This window comes from Mastigoproctus giganteus, chromosome 1 (assembly GCF_048544385.1).
Source record: "Mastigoproctus giganteus isolate SK-2022 chromosome 1, ASM4854438v1, whole genome shotgun sequence".
NCBI classification, from domain to species: domain Eukaryota; kingdom Metazoa; phylum Arthropoda; class Arachnida; order Uropygi; family Thelyphonidae; genus Mastigoproctus; species Mastigoproctus giganteus.
The window spans coordinates 151,995,479-152,017,761 of NC_143575.1; the positions used below are offsets into that span (position 1 = coordinate 151,995,479).

The 22,283-nt window shown below is 36.3% G+C and overlaps 1 protein-coding gene across 6 annotated transcripts in view; it reads left to right on the plus strand.

The window, feature by feature from the left end:
- Positions 1 to 22,283, plus strand: part of RhoGAP19D (Rho GTPase activating protein at 19D) — a 661,344-nt gene that overhangs the window by 567,646 nt on the left and 71,415 nt on the right. For 5 of the 6 annotated variants that reach the window (XM_090374624.1, XM_090374631.1, XM_090374638.1 and 2 more), the window contains one exon: positions 1,926 to 2,234. The exons of the other annotated variant lie outside the window; for it this stretch is intronic. In XM_090374624.1, coding sequence (XP_090230750.1) covers positions 1,926 to 2,234 — 309 coding nt within the window. The remainder of the gene's footprint in view (positions 1 to 1,925; positions 2,235 to 22,283) is intronic. 6 annotated transcript variants of the gene reach the window in all.

Sequence of the window (22,283 nt, forward strand, 5' to 3'; positions counted from 1 at the left end):
AAAATTTTAAAATCATCTAGATAATTATTTGTATCAGAATGTTGGGAGAAAGTACTAGGGGCAAAAATATTCTAGACCTGATCATCACTCATGAACCAGCTGAATGTGATCACAGATTTCTGAGAGAGAGAGAGAGAGAGAGAGAGAGAGAGAGAATTGTAGTTGTTAAAAGCAGTGCATTAGTTCAGAAATTAAGACAGATAGTTTGTTGCTTCTATCACATTTAGCACATGGAAGATGAATACGTTAAAATTGAGAATATCTTTAAACAACAGTCGCAGAAGCCATGGTTTATATATATCATTAAGAAAGTGTAGTATGAGGAGGATTCTGAGATGGATGAATATGGAGCTGGCCTGTTTAATAAAACAGAAAAAGAAGGCACACTGCTTTATGAAAAGTATTGAAACCTATGTAACAACTGTGCAAGTTAAGCTGTAATAGTATCATACACTGGCAAAGGCCGATTGTGAGAAATCACTATAAGAGAGCAAAAAAGGGGGACAATGGATTTTTGATATATATGAATACAAAGAAGAAAAAGAGTGCATCAGATTGAACCCTTGCATAATGGCTGTGGGAAAATCTTAGATAACCCAGCTGATGTTGCTGCTGAATTTAAGAGGTACTTTGCATAGATCTCTACAGACAAAAGACTGCTCATAGTGAGGAAAGGCTGTGTGTGAGTGAGGTTGAGCCAGTATCAAATTAGCTATTTTGACAGTCACTCATGACCTGGATGTAGGAAATAACTTCTGCATTGTTTATTTGGATTTTAGCAAAGCATCTGACTGAAGTCCCACATGAGAGTTTATTCCATAAAATGGAAGATGTTGGGATCATGAGCAAAATTCTAAGATAAATTGCAGGTTGGCTTCAGAGCAGGAGGCAGAGGATTGTGGTTAATGGTTACTCTCCAGATTGGTCTAACATTAGAAGTGGGGTTCCCTACAGAATTGCTGAGCCAGTTGTTGTTTCTGATTTTCTTAAATGATATTGACAAATGGATGGAGGGCTTGGCATCAGTATTTGCAGATGTTAAGATTGTGAGAGTAATTAATGATCAGCATCAAGCAGTACTCCTTTCTGATGACTTGGACAAGCTTCAGGGATGTTCAGAAAAGTCGCAGCTAGATTTTGATGCTGCAAATTGCAAGGTATTACACTTGGCTAATAGCAACTCCAAATTATGTTATAAACTTGGCAGGTTGAATTAAAAATATTAGCAGATAAAAAAAGGATTTGGTGTTATGATAGGGATAGATTTGGTTAGATAGAAAAGGATTTGGATAGATTTGAAATTCATTGTGCATTGTAGGCAGCAGCCAAGGACAGCCCATTTGCAGTGCCATTTTCAAGAGTTGTTGACCACACCCAAAAAAATAATACATTCAGCTACTTCAAAGTGCCTGTTTAGACAACCCCCTGGTGAGATCTGTAAAAGACTTTCCATATGAGGATACTTTTAATATGTGGGCTGCAGAACTTGGTAATCTGGGATCTTGAAGACAACCTGATTGAGATCTGTAAGGCACTGAGAGGGGAAAGTAAAATTAATGTAGGTAAAATATACAGCTCACGCATGTACGCACAATTTTTTGCTGAATATAATTTTTTTTTTTTAAATATGCAAAAATAATATTGCATTGTTATGTATACGGACATAAGAACATAGGAAGTGTTGTTCTCTCTACTATTTTAGTTTGTACCCCACCCATCCACTCACTCTATGGGGTCATGACTCACATTTTGAAAACTGCATTTTGCCCTAGCTTTGTGCAGAGACAATGAAGTTCAAACTGAGATCCGAGTATGTGCTCTTTGTAAATTTTTACCAAACTATTCCATTTATTTCATTAATAGTTTGTAAAAAAATTGTGTTGTTTTCATTTTTAAACTTCATTAATGATGGTTAAAATTTTTAGCATGTTCCTTTGCTGGTGGACTTGTGTACACAAATAGTGGAAACTAAAGGACTGGAAGTTGTTGGAATCTACAGGGTACCAGGAAATAATGCAGCAGTTAGTATGCTAATGGATAATGTTAATCAAGGCTTTGATTCTCTGGACTTGCAAGATCCACGGTGGAGTGATGTTAATGTAGTGTCTAGCTTATTGAAAGCTTTCTTTAGGAAGCTTCCGGAACCCTTACTTACTTCTCACCTCTATCCAAAATTTATTGATGCAAGCAAGTTGGAAAATTCTTCTAGGAGGCTTGTAGCTTTTAAAAAGCTGGTAGGTACTTAAATAATGCTTAATTTGTGAATATTGACTTCCAGATGTACATACATATATATTATATGTTTGAATATAAATGCATGCGCGCGCGCGCACACACACACACAGGTGCCTCCGTAGCCAGGTGGGGAAGGAGCAGCAGTGCGTAGCATACGCTTCTTGATTAGACCAGGGTTCGAGCCCGTCACTACCAAATACGGAGGATGCGGAAAGGTCAGGGAATGACCACCGCATATCCCGGAGCAATATGGCCTTAGTTGCTAATGCTCCTAAAAACCAAAATAACAACAACACACACACACATATATTTTTGTATAGTTTATGTACAATTAGTAAAATAGGCAAGATATATTTCATATAGGATAAGCTGGTAGCTACTTAACCCTATAATAGCCATAACTGGTCCACGAGGCCAAACCTAGTAAAGGATGATCATTAGTCAAAGCAAAAGTAAAAATAAAACAATTAATAAACATAATAATAATATATATTAAGTCAATTATAGGTAATAGGACACATTGAAAGGGACTTTATCGAGGGCTAACCCTTTCAATATGTCCCCTACAATTAACCCGGCTATCAGTTTCTGATATCATCTGCCTGTTATAATAAGCCAATAGGACTTACAGTCTGTAATTTTAAGCAGGTTGCCTGCAACTGAGAAAAGAGTGATATTGAGGCAGAATGTTTTTGCCATTTGCCTCAATATCATAAGTATGTGGATAAGGATCACAATCATATCATTACAGGTGACCTTAGTATTATTACTGACCCTGAATTATGCACATTGCTATCCTATGGATTTAAATATAGACCTAACACTATCTGCAATACCAATAAGATGTATAAACAAATACATTTAGACCTCATGCACTTTTGCCTAAAATTAGCATATAAGCACAACATACCATTAGAAGCCTTCCACAAATGGATAACCCTTACATATCAAGCTATTTATAAACAGGTTGGCAATATACATAAAAATAAACAGCCTACCAAGACTTTTGATATGTTCAAAATAAAGCAACATTTAAAAATGTTGCAAGCTAAATTTATTATAACTACCATAGACAAAGCAGCCAACAACTACAGCATTATATGTAAGAAATTTTATACTACCATAGTACTAAATGAACTGAATAACAGGTTCTACCTACAAATTGGAGGCCATTAACCGTAGTACCATTATAAAAAAATTACTGTCTATGCAAAAAAAGTTAAAATTAATTAACCCTATATTTTCCATATATATATTGTATACTGAAATTCCATAAATCACCCACTAGTTTTAGATTTATCACTTCCTGTAGGAATAGTTACTCAAAAATTCCACATAAAAAAACTAGTAAAACTACTAAGTATTATTTTTAAAAATATATAAATAATTCTAGAATTATTCTCAACAATAGCCCCATTTTAGAATATTTAAATAACAATAATCATGCAATTGAACATATCAATACCTATGACTTCAAAAATCTGTTTACTAGCATTGCATGCAACAATATTGGAATGACCTAATAAATCTTTGCATTTTCAATAGCTATATCTACAATGGTACCAATATAGACAACATACTGGTATCGCTATGGGCACGTGTAGCTCCTGCCTGGTTGCCAATCTTTACCTGCATTACTTTGAAATAAAAATGAATAAGGAAATAACTACGTACAGATACATTGACGATTTAATTGTATTCAATTATCCTAACTTTCTCACCGAAATTTGCAGCTATTACCTGCAGGAACTAAAATAGTAAATTAGTACTAAAATAGTACTAAAATAGCCACATACCTGGACATAAACATACAAGTACATAATAATAAAATAGATACCCATGTTTACGACAAGTGTAATGCATTTGGATTTAAATCCATTGACCTAACCAATTGGCATTCAAATATCTCCATAAGGATCAACAAAAATATTCTTTTGTCACAGGGTATTAGAAGAATCAAAATATGCAATAATGCAGATAATATAATCAGCACACTTATAGATTTTAGACATAAGCTAATTGACAATGGATTCCCGTTTTATTAATATAAACCTACATACAGCTATTTTGATAGCTTTAAATAAATACAATTTTCATCTTAACCAGCAATACATCATAGCCAAAGTTTTGCGGCATTAATATTTTACTCTCCTTATTGGTACTTATTCAACTACTGTATTGTTGACTTTAGCAGTATCTACAGAGCCTGTACATATGTACATAATTAGGCACTGCCTCAGGAGCAATACTAATATAGCCTACGCTCATTGAAAATGTTGTACCTATATTTGCTTCTGAGGTAGTAATTAATTCATGGCTTCCCCCTTAGCCATTTTTTTCTACTGAGAACCTTGTATCTAACTATTTTTTCACCTCTTAATATAATACTGAATTTTAGTGCCATATGCCGAATTATGCTATTGGCCCCTTTTTTGCTATTAGGCTTACTTTACTTTATTTAATTATTTCTCAACGAAATTACATGTCAGAACTGCGAGGGTGGGGTCAGAACTGCTAACATTGGATATAAATTAACACGTGCACTGCAGCGTGTTCTTTCTTATATTTCATTTTCGTGGTAAGTTGGATTTTGCCTAATTAGTTTGATTTTCTTAACGTAACTTTTTACCACGATTTAAGCATGTAGGAATTAGCCTTTCCACTATCCGATACTTTTCCATAAAATACATTATTTTATCATATTTTGTTTCATTATGCTTATGATATACCAGGATCTCTTTCTATAAGGGACAGGAAGTTACGCTCCCGGTACAGTCCGACGTATATTTGCATTATAGCTTTCCCTTTACTTTTAACTTTTACTATCATATTCTATTTTTCTTACCTCATGAACTATTAGAGTAATTCAAGGGGGATTGAGGTACTATTGCTATTCTTAAACCTTGAATCCGTTCTCCTTTTTTAGCTTATGCTCCTTTTGTACTTATTAATATATTAATTGAAGGATATTGGTTCTCATTTATTTCTCTTCTTCCTTAATGTATGCTTTTGCCGTCTTAGCTATCGGTCGGGCTAAAGTCATCCAGCCTGTTAACAACAAAATTGTCTAACTTTAATTATACTTATCCATTTATCTCATTAATTGCCTTTTGGCTGTGTTAAATAGGCAGATGATATCAGAAACTGATAGCTGGGTTAATTGTAGGGGACATATTGAAAGGATTAGCCCTCGATAAAGTCCCTTTCAATGTATCCTATTACCTACAATTGACGTGATATATATATATATATATTTTTTTTTTATCTGAACCCCAAACACGAGAGGTATTAGAACCTATAGTACTTAGTATCGTGCTTGGGTTGGAGGTTGAGAAGAGGAAAGAAGATATTTGTTGACATTGGACTTGAACTTCTATAGATTGCAATTTTCAGGAAATACGTATGAAGGAAGGTTGTTCCAGAAAACGGCAGTTGAATGAATAAATGAGGAAGATGAAGAGTTGGTTCTGTGGGTTTGAAGTTGGACAGTAAATGGATGTTGGCTGGTGGTGGCACGTGTTCGGACTGTTTTGAAAGAGAGAGCGGGAATTATAGAAGCCAATTCAGAAGAACAGTGCCCATGGAAGTATCTGTAGAAGAGGCATGCAGCAGAAACAGTGAGTCTATGAGACAGCGAGTGAAGAGACTCTGTTAGAGATGAATCATTAATTAACCTAACTGCCCTCTTCTGAATGGAATCAAGAAGCCTGAGAGAGGTTTTGGGGGCACCACCCCAGATGTGGGAACAATATTCTATGGCAGGGCGGATTTGCGATTTATACAGAGTGAGCAGCTGTTTGGAAGAAAAGTAACGCCGAGAGCAAAAGAGAAAACCAAGTTTTTTAGATGCAGAGGAAGCAATATTTGTAATGTGCTTGTGCCAAGAGAGATTAGAAGTCAGGGTAATCTCCAAAAGAGATATATCATTTTGCCTAGATATCGGAGTGTTACCAAAGATAAGCATAGGAGCAGAAGAATCCTTTTTGCGAGATATAAGACAAGACTGAGTTTTAGAAGGGTTGAAATCAATTAAGTTGTCTTTGCCCCACTGGAGAATTACCTGAAGATCGGCATTTAAGGAATTGGTAGCAGATTTTCGAGAAGTTGAAGCTGATTGAGCAGGACAAGGTTTCTCAAAATGGAAAGTTGAATGCAATGTGCTGTCATCGGCAAAACTATATATAGGATTTCCAGTCAATGGAAGAAGGTCAATGATATACAAGAGGAAAGGAGTGGGGGAAAGAACTGAACCTTGGGGGACACCGGCATTAGTGGAGAAGTTAGAAGACAGAGAGCCATCTACCATCACCCTCAGTGAGCGATTAGAGAGAAAACTGGATAACCAATTACTAAAAACAGTTGGCAAACCATAAGATGGAAGCTTGTTTAGAAGACCTTTATGCCAAACACGATCAAAAGCCTTTGAGATGTCAAGAGCAACTACTTGTGTTTCGCTGAACCTTTCCATTGAATTAGTCATAAATGGGTAACATAAGCCAGAATATCACCAGTGGATCGACACTGACGGAATCCATACTAGTGATCGTTGATCAGACGGAAGGTTTCTAGGTAGTTTAAGAGTTGGTGGTTAATTGATTTCTCCATTACTTTAGAAAGAGTAGAAGTAATTGCAATGGGACTATAATTGGATGGGAGAGATTTGTCACCCTTTTTAGGAACTGTCTGGATATGAGCAAATTTCCAAGCAGAAGGAAAAACACCTTTGGAATAATAAAGTGAAAAAAAGCAGCAAAGAATAGGAGTAAGTTCAGGAGCACAGGTTTTGAGAACAAGTGGAGAAATACCATCAGGACCTGGAGCTTTCTTAGCATCAAGATTCATCAAAATCCTTCTGACATCCTTTTGACGGAAGACCACAGGAGGCATTGAATGGAGCGTGTTGGGAATGGTGGGAGGTGTTTTACCAAGATCATTAATACATGAGCTGGAAGAAAAATGGGATGCTAGCAGGTCGGCTTTATCCTTGGCCGAAGTGACAACAAAACCATCTGGTTTGGACAGAGGTGGAAGCAGAGATGGGCAAAAGTTGCGGCCAATAGCTTTGGCAAGAGACCAGAATGCTCGGCTACCATTAAGGCAAGAAGCAAGTTTTCTACTCTTAGCCTGTTCAAACTCTAGTTTGGACTGATTAATAACTGCTTTACAGTTGTTGCGAGCTTTGGTGTAGGCAGAAAATGATATTGAAGAATTAGAAACAAGCCAATTACGATATGCAACATTCTTCTCTTGGACAGCCTTAGCACATTTATTGGAAAACCCAGGTTTAGATAAGGGACGAGATTTTAAAGTGGAGTGTGGGATAAAGGATTCCATTCCTACAAGAATAATTTCACTGACACGATCTGAGCAAACGTTGACATCAGAACTTTTGAAACAGTAATCCGACCAAGCACGAGAAGAAAAGAAGTCTTGCAGGTCACCCCATTTTGCATTCTTGTAATGCTAAACAACACGAGGTTGGGAATAGCCATGAGATAAAGGTTCCATTGGAAACGAAACAATCACCAAGTTGTGATCTGAAGTGCCTAATGGACCTCTCACTTCAACCGTATACTTAGAAGGGTTGTTTGTGAGAAAAGATCAAGCGTATTGGCTGTATGATTAGGATTGTCCAGTATTCTTGTAGGTAAATGAACAATCTGTTCTAGGTCATTAGTAATTGCAAAAGCCTCGGCATCTCGACCTGTTGGGTCGATGTGTCTAGAAAACGGAAGCCAGCTGGAGTTGTGAACATTAAAATCACCAAGGAAAATTACCTCACTGTTAAGAAAGTTGGACTGGAGAAAGTCAAGTTGCAACGAGAGGAAGTCAAAGAGCTCCAAGTGATTAGTGGAGTTGTGAGAACGGTAGAGACAACAGATGAATTTGACACAATGAGGTAGAGAGATTTTAAGCCAGAGAAGATCAAAGAGAGGAGATTCCAAATTGCCAAGTCTCTGATAGGGAATATCAGAACGGACATATGCACAAGTACCACCTTTGAGGCGAAAGGAATCATACAGCGAATAATTTGGGCAACTGAGATGAGCAGTGTTTGAATCAACTGATAACTGAGATTCTGTCAGAAAAAGTACATGGGGTTTGGCAGACTGCAAGTGGAAATGGACATCGTTGAGATTAGAATGGAGACCACGTATATTTGTAAAATGAATTAGGAAGTCCTTGGGAGGTTTAGATCTTTTCGCAGATAAGCTTGCTCTATTAGTTTGACAATTCATGGTGTATTCAATAGTAAGAAAAAGTGGGTGGGACATGCTGTATGAAGTAATGAAATTTTTGGATATGGCATACATGTGGTAAGAATATACCCAGATCCTTGACGTAACGTGGCCTCGACAATGCTCCCCGCATGCGCACTACTCGGACTCCCTCCAGTCGCTATCTGGCAGAGTAGAGGTAGCAAAATTATACACTAGCTGATCCGGAAGCCTCCTAGAGAGTTACCAATAGGTCCGGTGTACTAACTAGCGGCTGGCCTGCGAACACCGTTTTAGAGCTGTACCCTCGAAATGTAAGGAATATTGGATCTCGCCCCGACATTCATCATAACCTCAAAAATCATCAATCATACTGCATGATGGAAGAGATAGGGAAGGGTTGACCGGAACTTAGCTCTAGAGACTAAACATGGGTTCCACCACTTCAAGCCTCCAATATGCAAAGTGGTGGTATTTCACTGGTTGATGAGAGTCATCTACCACCTAGGAATCATCTACCACAAAATAATATATATTATTATTATGTTTATTAATTGTTTTATTTTTACTTTTTCTTTGACTAATGATCATCCTTTACTAGGTTTGACCTCGTGGACCAGTTATGGCTATTATAGGGTTAAGTAGCTACCAGCTTATCCTATATGAAATATATCTTACCTATTTTACTAATTGTACTTAAACTTTACAAAAATATATAATAAGACTGATGTAATGTTCTATCTAGATATGTATAGATGGCATTAATTAGTTCTTGTTTAGTTAATTTTACATAAGTTATTTATTAATTTTCTATATTTTATATATATATATATATATATATATATATATACAGGAATGAAATGTGAAATTGTAAAAATGTAGAAGCCGTCCTGTAGTTTAAAATACCCGAAGCAATCCAAGAACAAACCGGACCCTGGCCAACAATGGTTAAACATAAATATTAAATTCAATAAAAAAAATATACATAATTAGCCAACAATGGGAAAAGATACTTTGCAAGGGACTTTGTCGAGGGCTAAACCCCTACAAAATACATAACCCATGCTGGCAGAGCCATCAGTTTCTGTTGCCATCTGGCTGTATAACTAGGACCGAAAGATGTCGAAATGGACACATAAGTTAGGTATTAAAATAAAATAATATAATAAAATAGAAATTAAGTAGCTTATTAATAGTAATTTCGCAGAAGACAGGCTGGATGACATTTAGCCCGACCGATAGCTGTAACAAAATAGTAAATAAACAATGCTGAGAACCAAATAATCTGTAAACATAATAAGCTAAATTAGCTAACAAAAGGAGAGTGGAGAGAAGGCTAGTTAAAGTAATAGTACCTCAATCCCGCTCGAATTGCTCTAATAGTTCATGAGATATGAAAAATAAGAATAAGATAGTTAAAAGTAAAAAGTGAAGGAAAAGTGTTTATACAATTTTACATAGGATGGTACTGGAAGCGTAACTTCCCAACCTTATAAGAAAGGGATCCTGGTATAGTAAGATAATATCAGCAAAGAAGAGCTGGTAAAATATGGTAATATATACCGGAAATATATCGAAAAGTGGAATACCGGAATGGCTAATTCCTAATATAAATTCCTAAATGCCAAATAGGCAACATTCATAGCGAAAATGTTAAGGTCATAGGGAGTAGGATTTACCCAAGGTGAAAACACTAAGGTAATACGGCATTAAATATACGTTATCTTACCCTGTTGAAGCGTAGACAAGAAGGACCATAAGTCAAAGCACATGTCATATATTCACATAGATGAAGACAGCACCACCTCAGATGCGTCAAGCAGCTACAAAAATGAAATTACTAGATAAATAGATAGGAAGCGCCCTCTATCGTGTTGAAAGCAGAACCAAATCCAGTTCTCAGTGGTAGAAGAGGAAAGAAATTAATTCCTACTGTAGCAACACATATAGGTACAACTTTTTCAATGAGTGTAAGCTATATATGTCGTGTTACTACAGCAGTACCTACTATATACATGTATACAGTAATACCTCGACTTACGCGAACTCGGAGTTATGCGGTTCTTGATTTTTTCGTTTGGCAACACCTGCCGCCCACTATCTTCAAGGTCGTTTTTCATATGCTATCGATATACGGTGTGACGGCGGAGAGTGAGAGCGAAAGATGAACAAAATTCATCTTTGCTGCCGCATGAGCTGCACACATATACAAGAATTTGCATTCCAACTGTCATATTTATATGTGTGCGTTCAAATTCATGCTAACTTTTGTCGGAAATTACATCATTTTCACAAATAAAAAAACTTTCCAGGCTTTAAGGTTTCCAAAGGCCGATTGACAATGATGGTCGGCGGGAATGCAGCTGGTGACTGCAAGTTAAAACTTCCGAAAACCAAGAGTTTTAAAAAATATATCTAAAATTAGCTTACCAGTGATTTGGAAGTCAAATCATAAAGTTCTTGGATGACAGCTTCCGTTTTTGAGGACCGGTTTGGTCACCACTTCATACCCAAAGTCGAACTTTATTGCAGGTCTAAAACAGATTCCATTTAAATTGATCCTTCTTATTAACAATGCACCCGGTCACCCTCCTGCCACCATAATTAATTTCGACCGACGTGTGAAAGTTGTGTTTTTGCCTCCAAACACAACCAGCTTGCTTCAACCGATGGACCAGGGAGTCATCAAAACATTCAAGGCCTACTACACCAGGCGTTTGTTTGCACGTCTGAATGAAGCTATGAGAGAAAATAGTGAGATATCTGTTAAAGACTTTTGGAAACAATTCAATGTTTTAGATGCCGTAAGAATCATTGAAGAATCTTGGGATGAAATTCACAAAAAAACATTGAATGGTGTCTGGAAGAAACTTTGTCCATTTTTTTTCAAAAACGAGACGAAAACAACGCCAGAAACTGATCATGTTGCTCATGTGATAGAAGAAGTTGTTAATTTTTCCAGGCAATTAGATTTGGAAGTGAATGGTGATGATGTCAACGAGCTGTTGGATTCACATAGTGAGGAGCTGACAATGAATGAGCTCATAGAGATGCGTGAGCAAAGCGTCACTGAATTATCCAACACTTCGGACCCATTTCCACCAGAAAAGCACATGACAATTGCAAACTTGACAGAAGGTCTCAGCTCAATTGAAAAGGACTTAAAAATTTTAGTAAACAGACCCCAACGAGGAACGCATTATAGCTACAAAGCAAGAAATAAAAAATTATTAGCTTGCTACGAATAAATTCTGCTTGAAAAAAAAGAAGGCGCTGTGTCATCAGACGAATTTGTTAGATTTTATGAAGCCATCAACATCGAAATAACTTTTTTACGTAACTCGTATATTTTTTAGTACATAATTTGTATTAATATGTATAAATAATTGCAATTTTATTAAATATTTTTCTTTTAAACTAGTGTTTTTGCTGGTCCTTGGTCCCAGTTAAACAAAATTTATATGTATTTATATGCAAAGTTGTACCCCGACTTACGCGAATTCGACTTAAGCGATTTTCGTCGGACCCACCTATCGCATAACTTCGGGGTATTACTGTATACATAGGCTATGTAGAAACCGTTACTCGTAACAGATACCGATGTAATAAACCAAATTCCAAGATTCCGATAGTTATAAATCCAAAAACCAAAGATTACAATATATATTTATTTAAAAATAAAACAGTGTTAAAGCTGCCGAACAGCTGATATGGTTTCCAAAAAGTTTGTTATCGTGGTATTTTTTAAGGGCTGTAGACATGGCTGTATACATATTCTTCATAATAAAATTATGCAGGAATCCGTTATCTATTAATTTTTTTTTGAGGTCGATAATATCACTTGTATTGTTGCAAATTTTTATCCTTCTGACACATCGTGAAACTATAATGTTTTTATGGATACATATAGAGATATTGGTAAACCAACTAGTTAGGTCTATAGATTTGAACCCAAATTCACTGCATTTGTCATATACCTTAGTATATAAATAATTATTATTTATATGTATGTCTATGTCCAGATAGGTAGCTTTATTAGTACCATTCATGTTAGTAACCTCTAGAACCAATTCCTGTGGGTAATATTTTGTAGCTTCTGCATGAAAGTTAGGATAATTAAACACAATTAGGTTGTCAATATATCTATACATGATAATATCTTTACTGAAATTATTTTCAAAATGGTGTAAATACAGGTTAGCAATTAAGCAAGAGCTACACGCCCCACGGCAATGCCTGTATGCTGTATGAAAACGTTGCTACCCATTATAGATGTAACTGTTAAAAATGCAAAGATTTAATAAATTATCCCAGTAATTAGGTTGGCAAGGTAAGATGGTGCTATAATCTGTGTAATATTTTTTTAAAACTAAATTTAAACTATCATTTGGAATGCTAGTAAATAAGTTTTTAAAATCAAAAATGCTAATATATTTGATGTTATGTTTATTGCCTTTCAAGTATGCTAAAATTGGCCTATTGTAGTAAAGTCCAATTTATTAAAAATGACGCTTAGCATAGCTATTCCTATATGATGAAACTTATAGGCAATTTGTGAAACTTGGGTATACCATATAAATAAGGGAAGTTGGTGTTGTGGTTATTCAGTTTTAACTTTTTTTGTATGGCAAGTAACTTTTTAGTTGTTGTTTTTGGTTTTTAGGAGCATTAGCAACTAAGGCCATATTGCTCCGGTTCGGTGGTCATTCCCTGACCTTTCCGCATCCTCCGTATTTGGTGGTGACGGGCTCGAACCCCGGTCTAATCAAGAAGCGTGTGCTACACACTGCTGCTCCTTCCCACCTGGCTACCGAGGCGCCAACTTTTTAGTAATAGTGCTAAGGTTACTATTTATTCTAGTGTAAGTGGTACTGTTATATAGTTCGTTTTGTAATAGTGTGGCATAGAATTTTGGAATATGAAACTGTAATTGTTAGCGGCCTTGTCTATAGTAGTTATGATAAAATTAGCTTGTAATTTCTTTAATTGCTGTTTGATTTTGTGCAGATCAAATATTTTAATAGCCCGATTTGTGTTATGGGTCAAAAGTATATGCTGATTAAAGTCAGTATGTGTAAGCACCAACCATTTACAGAACACCTCTAATGGTAAATTAAGTTTATAGGCTAGTTTTAAGCAGAAATGCATAAGGTCCGAAGGAAACTGTTTGGTGATTTTATTAGCATTAGGTAGGGTATTAGGTCTATATTTGAAACCATAGGATAGTAATAAAAGCAGTTCAGTGTCTGGAACCAAATTAAGGTCCCACGTAATAATATGTTTATAGTGCGTATCCACATTATTGTGGTAAGTGGCAATTGCATATGGCCTCCTTGTAGCCATTATCTCAGTTACAGGCAAGCTGTTTATAGTTACATACCGTAAGCCCAAATGGTTTATTATAGCTAAACCTGGTTACTATATACTTATTTTTAACAGGTAGATCATGTATATGTTTATTAATAATGTCATTAAAAGGTAAGCTATCAAATATAATATTACAAAATTTAATGTTAATATAAATATTAGAGATAGTTGATTTATTACCCCAACGATACCTGAAAATATCCTTGAGTAGGTGGTCTAAATATTGGTTACGGTGTAGATACGTCGAGTTGATTTTCTCCAATGCTTTAAGTTTACTGTGCTTAAGGCCAAATACGACATGTATGTTTTTGATATACATAATAGGTTCATCCCATGATTCAATCACATCAGTAAATCTGCCTAAAATATACTTAGTGTGTGTTTTTTTGTTAGTATTAATATTATCGGAGGTACATTTCTTTCTAAGTGTAGGTTTGGATGCAGGTCTTTTGGCCATATGAAAAAGTTTATAAACACAGGTATCTATGTTGCTGTCGTTATAATTATGTCCGTTGAAAATGCTGTTGAGGCCATAGGGGTAGAGAGTTTTAAATTTTAGGATATTCAAATTTTCTCGTTCAAGTCTAATATTGTGGTTATGTTCTATTTCAAGTATGGTGATGGTAATATTGTTGAAGCTATGTACTTGGAAGTGTTGTAGTTCTATATCATTTTGGTTAACAAAGTGTTTAATATATGATCTGTGCACATTTATTCTTATATGGAGTTCTCCCCCGGTTTGCCCTATATATTTAGCCTGACATGTATTACAAGTAATGAGGGAAATAAGGCCACTAGCATGGCAGAATACCGGATTATTGGTATTGTGGGAAAAGTGTTTGGTGTTCATAGATGGGCAGGTTTGACATCGCTTATTACCACAAGGATTGAATTTTAGGTAATGATTACCAGGGTTGTTATGTGTATCCATTGGTATAATTGTAGTATGTAGATCTATGGATAAATTACAAACTGTATCGTTAACGTCGCGGTTCTCCAGGAAGCCTAAAGCATTAGATGCTATAGGGCTAGTTAAATTACTTGTCGGACCACCCAGAGCCACAGTGGAATGCACGTTGAATCATGGTATGAACCTATTATACAAAGGGTACTAGGAAAGTTTTGCAATACAGCTTTGTTTATTTAATTTTTTCAAAGTAATTTCCTCTACATTCAATACACCTCTCCATCCTCCGAAACCAATCTTTAAACCAGTTCTGCCAAGTTTCACTAGGGAGTAAAGCACACTCGTTGTCCCAAGCCCGTAGAAGGTCCTCATCACTGGAAAACCGCCTCCCTTTTAGCTTCATTTTCACATGCGGGAACAGTGCAAAGTCGCAGGGAGCAAGGTCTGGACTGTAGGGAGGGTGCTCGAGAAGTTTCAGTCCTGTCGTGGTCAAATATTCGGTGCAGGCTTTGGCGCGGTGAGCTGGAGCATTTTCGTTATGGAGGTACCAGGTGTCCATTCTTTGACTTTGGCCGCAGGTTCTTCATAGATCCAATGACTTTAGGCAGGCATTGTTCAGTATACCAATTAGCTGTGACTGTCTTCTGCGTGTCCAAAATGACACGTTCCACAATTCCACTCGATTTGAAAAATACAGCTATCATTTTCTTCTTTATAGATCGGGATTTTCTGACAATTACGGGTGTGTCGTCATCATCGAAGACCCAAACTTTGTTTTGAGCCTTGGTCGGCAGATCGTAATAGTACAGCCAAGTCTCGTCACCTGTCACGATGTTGTTCACATACCGAGATTGTCCCTTATCCAACTTTTTTAACATCTCCCGGCACCAAGTCACACGTCGTGTCATCCGCTCTTCAGTCAGTTGATGCGGCACCCAGAGAGAACAAAGTTTCTTCACGTGCAAATGATCTTGCAGATTCGGACGAATTGCTGGTGCATTTAGGCCCAAAGTATCCTCTATCTGTTGGTAGGTCACTCGCCTGTTTTCGTCAAGCATTTTTCTCACAGCAGTAACGTTTTCCTCCGTAACTGACGTTCGTGGCCTTCCCGGCCTCTCAGAATCCTCCAGAGTGAAATTTCCCCTTTGGAATTCTCTATACCACCTGAATATCGTTGTACGATGTGGACAATCATCATCTAGTGCAAGAGTCATTTCTTCAAGCACTGGTCTATGGTTAAACCACGCACAAAATTATACCGCAAAACTGTCCTTATCTCATTTCGTGACCACAATGCCATCGCAAGCACTTTACACTCTCACTACTAATGAATAACTGAGCCCATCGACTTGGCGCGGCAGCTACTATGCACGTATGAACATGTCTCAACATGCAGCAACAAGCAGCTTCCTGTGATTCATTGTTGCGTCATATTGCAAAACTTTCCTAGTACCCTTTGTATATATCAAAACATACATGATATCGTATTCAGCCTTAAGCACAGTAAACTTATAGCATTGGAAAAAATCAACTCGACGTATCTACACCGTAACCAATATTTAGACCACCTACTCAAGGATATTTTCAGGTATCGTTGGGGTAATAAATCAACTATCTCTAATATTTATATTAACATTAAATTTTGTAATATTATATTTGATAGCTTACCTTTTAATGACATTATTAATAAACATATACATGATCTACCTGTTAAAAATAAGTATATAGTAACCAGGTTTAGCTATAATAAACCATTTGGGCTTACGGTATGTAACTATAAACAGCTTGCCTGTAACTGAGATAATGGCTACAAGGAGGCCATATGCAATTGCCACTTACCACAATAATGTGGATACGCACTATAAACATATTATTACGTGGGACCTTAATTTGGTTCCAGACACTGAACTGCTTTTATTACTATCCTATGGTTTCAAATATAGACCTAATACCCTACCTAATGCTAATAAAATCACCAAACAGTTTCCTTCGGACCTTATGCATTTCTGCTTAAAACTAGCCTATAAACTTAATTTACCATTAGAGGTGTTCTGTAAATGGTTGGTGCTTACACATACTGACTTTAATCAGCATATACTTTTGACCCGTAACACAAATCGGGCTATTAAAATATTTGATCTGCACAAAATCAAACAGCAATTAAAGAAATTACAAGCTAATTTTATCATAACTACTATAGACAAGGCCGCTAACAATTACAGTTTCATATTCCAAAATTCTATGCCACACTATTACAAAACGAACTATATAACAGTACCACTTACACTAGAATAAATAGTAACCTTAGCACTATTACTAAAAAGTTGGCGCCTCGGTAGCCAGGTGGGAAGGAGCAGCAGTGTGTAGCACACGCTTCTTGATTAGACCGGGGTTCGAGCCCGTCACCACCAAATACGGAGGATGCGGAAAGGTCAGGGAATGACCACCGAACCGGAGCAATATGGCCTTAGTTGCTAATGCTCCTAAAAACCAAAAACAACAACTAAAAAGTTACTTGCCATACAAAAAAAGTTAAAACTGAATAACCACAACACCAACTTCCCTTATTTATATGGTATACCCAAGTTTCACAAATTGCCTATAAGTTTCATCATATAGGAATAGCTATGCTAAGCGTCATTTTTAATAAATTGGACTTTACTACAATAGGCCAATTTTAGCATACTTGAAAGGCAATAAACATAACATCAAATATATTAGCATTTTTGATTTTAAAAACTTATTTACTAGCATTCCAAATGATAGTTTAAATTTAGTTTTAAAAAAATATTACACAGATTATAGCACCATCTTACCTTGCCAACCTAATTACTGGGATAATTTATTAAATCTTTGCATTTTTAACAGTTACATCTATAATGGGTAGCAACGTTTTCATACAGCATACAGGCATTGCCGTGGGGCGTGTAGCTCTTGCTTAATTGCTAACCTGTATTTACACCATTTTGAAAATAATTTCAGTAAAGATATTATCATGTATAGATATATTGACAACCTAATTGTGTTTAATTATCCTAACTTTCATGCAGAAGCTACAAAATATTACCCACAGGAATTGGTTCTAGAGGTTACTAACATGAATGGTACTAATAAAGCTACCTATCTGGACATAGACATACATATAAATAATAATTATTTATATACTAAGGTATATGACAAATGCAGTGAATTTGGGTTCAAATCTATAGACCTAACTAGTTGGTTTACCAATATCTCTATATGTATCCATAAAAACATTATAGTTTCACGATGTGTCAGAAGGATAAAAATTTGCAACAATACAAGTGATATTATCGACCTCAAAAAAAAATTAATAGATAATGGATTCCTGCATAATTTTATTATGAAGAATATGTATACAGCCATGTCTACAGCCCTTAAAAAATACCACGATAACAAACTTTTTTGGAAGCCATATCAGCTGTTAGGCAGCTTTAACACTGTTTTATTTTTAAATAAATATGTATTGTAATCTTTGGTTTTTGGATTTATAACTATCGGAATCTTGGAATTTGGTTTATTACATCGGTATCTGTTACGAGTAACAGTTTCTACATAGCCTGTGTATATACATGTACATAGTAGGTACTGCTGTAGTAACACAACATATACAAATTTGTATAGCTTACACTCATTGAAAAAGTCGTATCTATATGTGTTGCTACAGTAGGAATTAATTTCTTTCCTCTTTTACCACTGAGAACTGGATTTGGTTCTGCTTTCAACAAGATAGAGGGCGCTTCCTCTCCATTTATTTAGTAATTTCATTTTTGTAGCTGCTTGATGCATCTGAAGTGGCGCTGTCTTCATCTATGTGAATATATGACATGTGCTTTGACTTACGGTCCTTCTTGTCTACGCTTCAACAGGGTAAGGTAACGTATATTTAATGCCGTATTACCTTAGTGTTTTCACCATGGGTAAATCCTTCTCCCTATGACCTTAACATTAATGAATATTTCCTATTTGGCATTTAGGAATTTATATTAGGAATTAGCCATTCCGTTATTCCACTTTTCGGTTATATATTACCGTTATATATTAACGGTTATAATATATAACTGTTATATATTACCGTTATATTTCCGTTATATATTACCATTTTTTACCGGCTCTTCTTTGCTGCTATTATCTTACTATACCAGGATCCTTTTCTTATAGGGTCGGGAAGTTACTCTCCTAGTACCATCCTATGTACAATCATATAAACACTTTTCCTTCACTTTTTACTTTTAACTATCTTATTCTTATTTTTCCTATCTCATGAACTATTAGAGCAATTCGAGGGGAATTGAGGTACTATTACTTTAACTAGCCTTCTCTCCGTTCTCCTTTTGTTAGCTAATTTAGCTTATTATGTTTAGCAGATTATTTTGTTCTCAGCATTGCTTATTTACTATTTTGTTACAACTATCGGTCGGGCTAAATGTCATCCAGCCTGTCTGCTGCAAAATTACTATTAATAAGCTACTTAATTTCTATTTTATTATATTATTTTATTTTAATACCTAACTTATGTGTCCATTTCGACATCTTTCGGTCCTAGTTATACAGGCAGATGACAACAGAAACTGGTGGCTCTGCCAGCCAGGGGTTATGTATTTTGTAGGGGTTTAGCCCTCGACAAAGTCCCTTGCAAAGTATCTTTCCCATTGTTGGCTACTTATGTATATTTTTTATTGAATTTAATATTTATGTTTAACCATTGTTGCCTAGTGTCTGGTTTGTTCTTGGATTGCTTTGGGTATTTTAAACTACAGGACGGCTTCTACATTTTTACAATTTAACATTATTTCATTCCTGCATATATTTAACGACGGATGTAATGTTCTATCTCAGATGGCATTAATCTGATTGGTTAATATAATCTTATAATATCCCAGTTCTACGCTTTAATAATTTGTTTCTATATGTGTGTGTGTGTGTTTTATTAAATTGTTTATTTTTTGTTTCTGTTGCCTAAGTTTGTACCAGTACTATCAGTATATTTTTTTTCTTTTAAATAGTCTGATGCAATTTTTGTTCAAGACTGGTTGAGGTGTCTGAACATTGACATTCAGTGAAATGGAAAAAACACCCCAGAATAATTTGCAGTATAGTGTTTGACTACCTTACCACATTATTTTGTGTTTCTTCTATGCATACTCATAAGTTTGCATGACCTTAGTTGTGTGAAATGATATTTTGGCACCCTGTTGATTATTAAAAATATTGAACTTTTGCCTGTTATCACTTTAAACACTTGCAATTCTTCCCTTCTCTATTCTGCCTATGTGCATTGTACCAAAGCACAGAACTTGAGCTGGGCCACAGATTGACAGTTAAGCAGGCTGCATTTTGTAATTTGCCATGCAGCCTGCTTGCATGCTTCTGCCAAAGATTAGCACCGCTGGGAAATAAACTAGATTAGCATCTCTGGGAAATAAACTAGATTAGCACCTCTGGGAAATAAACTGACATTTTGTCAACATCTGTGTGTGAGAGAGTGGGGGGGGACAAAAAATTACATTTCAGAATTAGAAAATAATTACATGGACTACAGTTGTGCTAATTATGTGTCCATATGCAATTCATAACCTTTCCTACAGAAGCCACAACTTTTGCTCTCTTTTTTTTGGTGCCGCCGATGATGTAGACTTCCAAAAGAGAACATTGTTGTTTACTCTCTGGCTAAAAATTATGAAGCGTGTCTCATCTGCCATTATCACCTTGTAGGTTCCCATGTAGCTTCTGACAAACCTACATGGGAACCTGTTGTTGCTCAGGTGCGAGTAGTCTTGGAACATAGCAGTTTTGAGGGAGACCACCAGGGACATTTCTTTGGATTGAAGAAGTGCCAATGTATAACCAGTGTTATCACTGAGTGAAGTTGGTAACTACAGACTAGTTAGTCTGACTTCAGTGGCAGGAAAACTCTTAGAGGCAATGATTAAGAGGGCAATTCAGGGACATTTGAATATATATGTCATTCTGATGGACAGAACATGGCTTTGTTAAGGGTAAATCATGCTTAACTAACTTATTATGCTATTTTGACGCAGTTACTCATGAGCTGTATTTTTATGGAATAATTTCAACATAGTTTATCTGGATTTTAGCAAAGCATTTGACTCAGTCCTCCATGAGAGGGGATACTCATAAGATTCTAAGATGGACTGCTGGGTGACTGCAGAACAGAAGGCAGAGGGTTGTAATTAATGGGTATTCTTCAGATTGGAATAATATCAGGAGTGGGATCCCTCTTGGACTACTGTTATTTCTCATTTTCATAAATAGCATTGATGAATGGATAGAAGGTGTGATGTCAAAATATGCAAAGAACATAAAGATTAGTAGAGTCGTTAATGATCATTGCCAAGCAGTGCTTCTGTTCATCTTTGAACAGACTTCAAAGATGGTCAGAGAAGTGGCAGCTGTGATTTAATGCAGCTAAATGCAAGGTCTTACTTACACTTGGGGAATAGCCACCTATTTTTAACTCAACCCCACCGTGTGGGGTTGAGTTAAAAATAGAGGAGGAAAAGGATCTGTGGGTTACGATTCAGGCAGATATGAAATTTTCTGAACTGTATAAATAGGCAGCCAGGAAAGGCTTTGGTGTCCTATTGATGATTTATCAAACGTTATCCAGTAGATAACGTTAGCAACTGGCGCAATACCACCACTTTGCTTATTGGAGGCTTGAAGTGGTGGAATCCATTTTTAGTCTCCAGAGCTGAGTTCCGGTCAACCCTTCCCCATCTCTTCCATCATGCAATATGATTGATGTCTTTTTAGGTTATGATGAACACCATGCCGAGATCCAAACTTCCTTACATTTCGAGGGTACAGTTCTAAATTGGTCTTCACAGGCTGGCCGTGAAGTACACTGGAGTTAGTACACTGGACTGAACCTATTGGTATCTCTCCCTCTCTAGGAAACTTCCAGATTAGCTAGTGTATAATCTTGCTACCTCTACTATGCCAGATAGTGACTGGAGGGGGAGTCCGAGTAGTATGCATGCGGGGGGCCATTGTCGAGGCCATGTCATGTCAAGGATCTGGGTATATACATTGTGTACGCCATATCCAAAAATTTCATTACTTCATACAGCATGTCCCACCCACTTTTTCTTACTATCGAATACACCATGAATTGTCAAACTAATAGAGGTAGCTTATCTGAGAAAAGATCCAAACCTCCAAAACACTTCCTAGTTCATTTCACAAATATATGTAGTCTCAGTTCTAATCTCAATGATGTCCATTTCCACTTACAATCCACCAAACCCCATGTACTTTTTCTGACAGAATCTCAGTTATCAGTTGATTCAACCACTGCTCATCTCAGTTGCCCAAATTATTTGCTGTATGATTCCTTTCGCCTCAAAGGTGGTACTTATGCATATGTCCATTCCAGTATTCCCTGTCAGAGACTCGCTAATTTGGAATCTCCTTTTTTCGATCTTCTCTGGCTTAAAATCTCTCTACGTCATTCTCTCAAATTCTCTTTGACTTCCTCTTTTTTGCAACATGATTTTTTCCAGTCCAACTTT